This window comes from Pinus tabuliformis, chromosome 3_1 (genome assembly GCF_031772625.1).
Source record: "Pinus tabuliformis cultivar Carrire ecotype Pingquan chromosome 3_1, CPIR1, whole genome shotgun sequence".
In the NCBI taxonomy this organism is placed as follows: domain Eukaryota; kingdom Viridiplantae; phylum Streptophyta; class Pinopsida; order Pinales; family Pinaceae; genus Pinus; species Pinus tabuliformis.
In genome coordinates, this window is record NC_142301.1 from 51,917,041 (window position 1) to 51,924,700 (window position 7,660).

Below are 7,660 nucleotides of genomic sequence, written 5' to 3' on the forward strand. Positions count from 1 at the left end.
TTTTTTACGTCAAGTATTTTTTAAGTTACGGTGTAACAGCAACAGGAAAATAACTTGCGTTTAATAAAAGTAAACTAACTGTTACAGGAATTTCATAAGAGATTGTGCTTGAAAAAAAAAAACTGCTGTTTTACACAAATAAGATCTGTGTTCTTTCTTAGTAAACAAACATAAAACAAATTACATACAAATCTGCACTGCTGTGCATTTTTGTCTTTCCGCTCTCTGCTACACTGTAGCGTTTACACTGTTGTGCACTGCCGTGCCTTTCAGGAAGAATTTATCTTCACGCTGCTGCGTACTCTTCTGTGCTGTGTATCACTCTGCTGCTACAGCTGCTAACATTAAAACAGAACTGCTGTGCGGTATTTATATGCTGAAAGATATTTGATTAAAACAATAAAATATTACAAAATATCTTCTAATGTTTATCTCAGAATTTATTGCAGCAAGGCAGTGATGCCTTTATCAAAAAACAAGTCGGCTGTCTACAGGGGAAATCAACTGAAACTTTAATGCATATTAATATGCAGAAATATCAAAGGCGACTTGGCTGCACCGAACAGCCTGTAACATTTACTGCAAATCAGATTCCTGTGCAGCTGTTCATTGTTGCAGTTGGAATTAAATTCCAACACATCTGTGGGAGCTACAGGGCTCCAGCGGCAACGATTTCAAGTGCAGTACAGTTTCATAATATGATTGCTGAGCGTAGGAGGAGGGAGAAATTGAAGGAGAGCTTCGAGGCATTGCGTTCATTCATTCCTTCAGCCCCAAAGGTACGTTCCAAGAAAATACAGTTATTGTTGTAATGCAATGAAATTTTATGAACATCCATTGACTTGGGGATTTAATCTCTATAGCTGTAAATAAAAATATATACAATAGCCATCAGTTCTCTTAAATTTTAGTTAGACTTAGGTCCAAAAAATGAGTTGTTGTCGTTGATATATTTGCAGAAAGACAAGGCTTCCTTGTTGTTCTATGCGAGGGAGTATTTAACGAGTCTTAGGTCTCGTGCGGAAGAACTTGGAGAGAGGAACAAGCAGTTGGAATCAGAATTGAAGAAGCTCCTACCGCCTCAATCTCAAGAGGTTGCGGGCACCAGCGCAGTTACCATGCAACAGCAGGGCTCCACAAGTACTGAGGTCATCAGCGACAATGTGGTGAGAGTTGAAGTATCAAAGATAGGAGGCAGTGCTACTACTTGTGATGAAATGGAAATAGTAGTGTTGGTGGAGAGGCCTACAAATACCATTAATTTGACGATTGCGCTGCTGAAGCGTCTAAGAGAAATGGGAATCCCTCTTATTTCTACTGCCACCTCCACAGCAGTACATCATCCATCGCTCCCGCAATTTCGGATGAGTGGAACCATCATATTGCAAGATGAAGTAAGTAGAAGAGAAATACATTCTATTTCTGGACATTGCCATCGTCTTTCTATTTGTATGATCAATATTTGTGATTTGATTGGAAATTTGTAGGAGGTGGAGTGGCTCAAGGAAGGCTTGAGGCGCGCGGTGAATGAAGGTAGTGGGCTTCCGCCGACGTCGTTATCGTAAAATGGGTGCGGTCATGGTTGGAATTCCGAAGGTAGCGGGCTTCCGGCGCCGCCGTTATCGTAAGATGATGGGTGCGGTCATGGTTGGAATTCCGAAACCAAACAATTCATCCTCAAATTTGCTGGGGTTCGATCATTTTATTACTGGTTTTGGTAATATTTTTACTAATTTTAAAATACCTAAATTTTTCTGAATCCCTGCTAATAATTTATTTTCGCCAGGTTACAATTTTGTTCACAGAAATTTTTAGCCATAGTATAATAAGGTCACAATTTGGTTTAAAAAATAATAGAAATTTCAGTAAAATTTAAAAATTAGTTAATTAACTATCACAAAAAATTTGTAACCTGGATAGACAACGTCCCTTTTTTCCATCAAATTAGAACCGAACCCCTGTGTGCAGACAATGGTCTCCGCATACCGTTTGTGCTTTATTTCGTCTCATCTGTAATTTCATTCAATTCGTTGATTCAAAGTTCGCCTGAATGACTGGGCTGATTCAAAGAATCTGTTCAAGTGAAGTTAAAATCTTGACAGTGGTAACACAGATTTCTAAAATTTTATTTATATCAAATCATTCTTAAAATCTTCACAGTTGTCTAAAATTTTAATTATATCAAAATCAATCCTACATTATCTTTAATCAAAATTATATAATAGTTAAATTACTCTGTTTGAAAAATAGTCATACTAGTTACACTATTTTGTTTTGTTTGGACCCACAAATAGATGTCATGCCCTTCACCCAAACCCGAGCGCTAGGTTAAATATTCTTTCGTGGCTATCAATCATGTACACGAATTACAACTCTACTTATATTTAGTGTAAATGTTTTTTTCTTTAACCTGGACGAATTTTGTTTTCCCTGTACAAGGTCAAGTTTTGAAATTTTGTTGCTACGTGACGTTATGTTGTTTTATTATCTCAAAGATGAAGTTCACTTAGTTTTTGAGTTTTTTTTAGAATTTTTAAAAAATTTTAACAATTAATTAATTAAAATAAATTATTTTAGTAAATTTTAAAATTTATTATTTTAATAAAAATTTTTATCAAGTTTGATTAAAATTAACAAAAATTGAAAAATGTTATTTAATTTATAAAATGAACGGTCATTTTTAATTAATTATTAAAATGTGTAATTATTTTTAATTAAATTATAATTTATAAGAGTTTATATTTAATAAGTGTCACTCATGCATGTCTAACATTAATAAATTTTTTGTTAGCCATTTTAAGTTTATTTAATCATATAATTTTGAATAATTAAATTAATCAATTCAAATTATGTGTCCTATCAAAGTGATATGAGAGTTAAAGAACTAAGAGGCCAATGAAGCAAAACAAAACATATTAGAGGCTAGATCTTATAAAGTCACCGAGTCACTGGTAGTTAAGGATTTGAAAACTCGTCTGCCATCTCTAGAGGAGTTGTAGCTTGTTTGCAAACTCACCATCTCGAGAAACTAAGACCCGTGATAGCCCCAACGAGCCTAGTGTTTTAAAACTTGGAATAATGCTTACAATAGTATATATGTAGGATTGGTTTGTTATTTGTTGGAGTTTTGTTCAGAGATTTTCTCAACAATATTCTCCTTGTTTCGAATATGTTGGATCTCACGAGCACTATTTATGTCACTTGTAATTTGGCTTTGAATGTAATAATGAATAGTTTTGTGTGCACTGTGTTTTTTCCTCAAAATTCTTACTTGGTATCAAAGCCCATATGGACTTAACTCCCTCAAGGGAGGGCCTAGGGAGATATGAAAGCTATGATAGACAATTCCCTATAAATATGTAGGTGTGTGAGATCAACGTTATTTATTTATTTATTTATTTTTCCTGTGACTTTTATTTCCCTTTGGCTTTAGTTACAAAAATTTGTGAGTTGTGCGAACCTCTTCCGATGTTAAAGCAATAGCAGCATTGCACCCCAATGCGACATTGTTCTATCCATCTTCTATTTGGCTTGTGGCCGCGATAATGGACTTGTTGACTATTCAAAGTCTTCTCATTTGCATTCCCAACCGAGATCAATATGGTGAAATTGTTGATGTTTAGTGATTTTATACATGATGTTGATGGGCATTTATTCTTTCCATGGTTATTTTATATGTGATGTTGATCATATTTTTCTTTGAACATTGTTGAGTGTTATGTGTGGTCCAACCTGTCGAATAGCTGACATGTGGGCATTGTAGTGCATTGGCAAAAGGAGTAGATATATTTGTTGTTGTTGTGTTGGAGGGGAAATTGGCAATGTTGCTTCTTGTGGCGGTTTGCATGCAAACCATGGGCACTGGTGAGATGACATGCTAAGTGATACGGAACCAAGAGCAAGAGTGTGGATCTGCCAACAGCTGCAATTTTTTTTTGGAATAGTTGCCCACCTTGGACACATTAGCTCTTCGCATCAACATGTCTTGGGATCGAATCTTGGCCTCTCAACATAGAGGTTCATACTATGTTGTTGTGTGGGTCACGGGTGAAGGGAATTCCATGAAAATCCATGGCAAAGGCCCATTGTGGACTACTACGATTAGCATTGGAACTTGACATACTTTCCATGGCCAATGAAATAATGACATCACAGTACGCAAGGATTTGCTGGGGAAAAACTTTGTCCTAAGCAAGAAAAATATATTTGCATTCAAAGTTTGTTGCAGTAAATGCTTAAAAGGTTTAGACTACACATGGAGCGTAATAATTATTAGAATTGTTTCTCCTTTTGAGTTTCCCATAGGACAGGAGTATTAGTGTGAGGATAGGAGTGTTAGTGTGGTTATATTATTTTCATTATAAAATTTTGATTTTGCTAAGGGTGGTTGTGAAATTAAAATTATAGTTTTTGGTTTGTAAAAGGTGTAGAACCAATTATTGAACAATATTGCAAAATTCAAATTAGTGGTTCTTGGCGCTCAGAAACCCTTTAACACATAACTAATTTAATAGTTTTTATATAGTCATGATTTGTTGTTCTTGGCACTAAAAATCCCCTAAACAGCAACTACATTTTATGATATGAGATCCTTGTGTGATAGATAAGTCAAATTGTTAGATCAGTTTTTTAACACATTCTATATCCACACGTCCATCCTCACAACTCACAAATATTCAAAAGCAAAATGCCTAATAGATGGTGGAAGGTACATAGAGTTGTTCATTACTTGACAATTCTTATCATGAAAGCCCCGACGAGCTGAGATGTCAATATTGTTGATCTTGCAAAGTTCATCAACGATGGTTAGAGGTGGTTACATTTTAAATGGAGGTCAATTGGCAACTCAAAGATGGTGGTAAAGAAAGAGCAGCATTTGTGAGATTCCAAAATGGATGTGAGTGTTAGTGAAGACCAGCTAGAGAGATGTGACTATATGTAATTTTGATTCTTGTAATAATCTTTGTAATGATGTAATGCAAGCATTAAAAAGGGGACTTGGAATAATGCTTACAATAGTATATAGACAGGATTGGATTGTTAGTTGTTGGAGTTTTGTTGAGAAATTTTCTTAACAATTTTCTCCTTGTTTGGAATGTGATGAATCTCATGAGAACTATTTATTTGACTTGTAATTTGGTTTTGAATATAATATATAAATATTTTTGTGTGCACTGTGTTTTTTCCTCAAAATTCTTACTTTGAAAGGTTTCCTTAAGCGTTTGAAAGTGTTTTAAAACATAGTCGACATATTAAGTTTACCATGAGTTGTTTGTGTGTTTCCCATGACACATATAGGATTTTTTGTGTACATCCAAAGGGTATTTTCATTTTTACTTTTATAAGCAATCAGTTAAAAATTATATATTACTTGAAAGAAAATTTTTGTTTTAGAGATTTTTTTTTGAATTGGTTTTATTAATTATGTATTAAAAGATGAAAGAAGTAAAAGTATAAGAAATAGGGTTAATATATATAATGATATACAGGATAGAAGGGAAAATTGAAAAAAAAAAAAAAAAACATTTCATAGTTGATTTTAAGATGTGATTGGGGTTTTTAGATGGATTTCTTTAGTTGTTCTTCTACAACCTTCTATTTTCTAGTTAAAATTATGAGTTTCTGGCCATTAAAATGAGAATGAGATTACAAATAGATGAGTTATGGGATATTGTTTTGCATTGGTTGAGGCACGCTCAAGTCAAGTAGAATATGAGGCTATGATACAAAATGAAAAGAATCAACTCTTTTTGAACATGTAGGATGTATTATTTTTCATTCAACAAGGCTTGGATGAAAACATTATTACCAAGATTACGTAAACAAGCACTTCCAAAGAATTTTGGAATATTCTCGAAATGACATATAGTAAAAGGAGCAACAGGAATCACGAAAATGTGGTAGTTGATTAAGAGCCCATTGTAACACGAGAAGAAAAATATTTTGTACAAGTAACATGAGGCATTGTATAAAAAACCCGAGAATCATAAATAGATAAACAAGACATGAAAACTCCAATGGTCCTAAACATTGCAAAGTTGTCTTGTGAATAAATTGTAAAAGGAAAATGTGACTTTGTGGGAAGCATTATCATCATGATGCAAAAAGTAAAGTTCATTATGCAGATACATTGAAATTGAAGTTGAAGATGATAAAATTGAAACAACCTTCACAACAACAACAAAAGGTAAGAAGAACCTAGTAGAGAAAATTGAATTTAATTATGAGGCTAAATTAGTGTTTCTTGAAGAGTGGCTTGCAAAGCCCAAGTATGATAAAAATGAAAGAAAATATGGAAAAGTTACCATAAATATTACAGAGAAATGAATAGAAAATATAAACACAGTCATCAGAGTTATTGAAACTTTTGTGACAATAGAAGAGGAGATGAAAGAAAACAAAGATATTGTTTTTATCTTACAAAAGTTAATAGAAAATTTCAATGAATAGTACTTGAGGTACAAACAAATGCACAAAAGGAATCAAATAAATAAGAAAAAAACATATTGAAGAAGAAGTCTAGCATAAACATATTGAAGAAGTCGTCTAGAGTAAAGATGCAGAACAAGAAAAAGCATGTAGAATACAATTTTTTGAGCAAAAGGAAGAAAAAACTTATACAACATAGTATTGAGGACAACCTGCACTAGCATGCAAAAGTAAAACAAATTTGTGAAGTGTTGTAAGCTCATCTGAGAGTCTGACCAAGGAGTAGTGGTCATAATTAAGGGGGGGTGTTAAAAATTTTGGGAGTTTACTTTGAACCTAAATTTATGAAGTGTCAATCATGCATGTGTGAGCTAAGATTAGTATATCTATTGTTAGAAGTTTTGAGTCTATTTAATAATATAGCTTCAAACAATTAAATGAATCAATAAGAGTCACAAAGCAAGCCAATGCACCCTTTGTGTATATGGATACCCCTAGGAATAAGCCAAGGTACGCGTACGCACAGGTCAAGGCACCCCTGAGACAAGTGGTTGAGTGGAGGAGAGGTCGACCTAGGGTACATTGGGTCGAATGAAAGGTGAAATGGGTTGAGTGGAATGAAAACTGAGCATAGAAGCATGTTGGATAGAATGAGTGGAGAAACATAGCGAGGCAATCAGATGAAATGAGTGGGCAAACATGATAGTACTTGGGCAAGCCAATAGAGTCATATTTTCCCAAGACACCCAACGTACGAAGTTGAGCAAACCTAGGATTAGAAGGAGGCAACTGCATGGGTAAGAGACAACCCGTATAAGTATGGAAGTTGCATGATGGAGAGGAAAAAGTCGAAAAATGTGAAAAACAACCATTCTAGCTCAAGTCGAAGTCACATTATATTTAGTACGAAGGGGAGGTGTGAAGAATGAATGAAGAGTACGAGGGAGCCAAAGCAGTGAGGATCAATCCTTGCAATCATCCAAACCTAAGCTGAGTTTCGTAACTAGCCAAGGATGAGCCAAGATGAGTGACAATGACCTCCTAAGGTGTCGAGATGACCCGTGGGCTACTAGGATGACCTATAGGGCGTCAAGATGATCCGTTAGGGTGCCAAAGATACTCAAGTGGGGTCCAAAGGGTTGAACAAGGTTTGAACCTCTATGTATTGGTTATTTTGGCTATCTACTCTTACAACCCAAGCCTTTGTCTTAGTGAATTATTCTAAATTGTA

At 34.6% G+C, this 7,660-nt stretch overlaps 1 protein-coding gene across 1 annotated transcript in view; it reads left to right on the forward strand.

The window, feature by feature from the left end:
- The window catches only part of LOC149185721 (uncharacterized), a 41,806-nt gene extending 40,241 nt beyond the window's left edge, over positions 1–1,565 (forward strand). The window contains exons 6-8 of the mRNA XM_089409120.1: positions 603–779; positions 960–1,394; positions 1,488–1,565. Coding sequence (XP_089265246.1) covers positions 603–779; positions 960–1,394; positions 1,488–1,565 — 690 coding nt within the window. The remainder of the gene's footprint in view (positions 1–602; positions 780–959; positions 1,395–1,487) is intronic.
- The last annotated feature ends 6,095 nt before the right edge of the window (positions 1,566–7,660 follow it).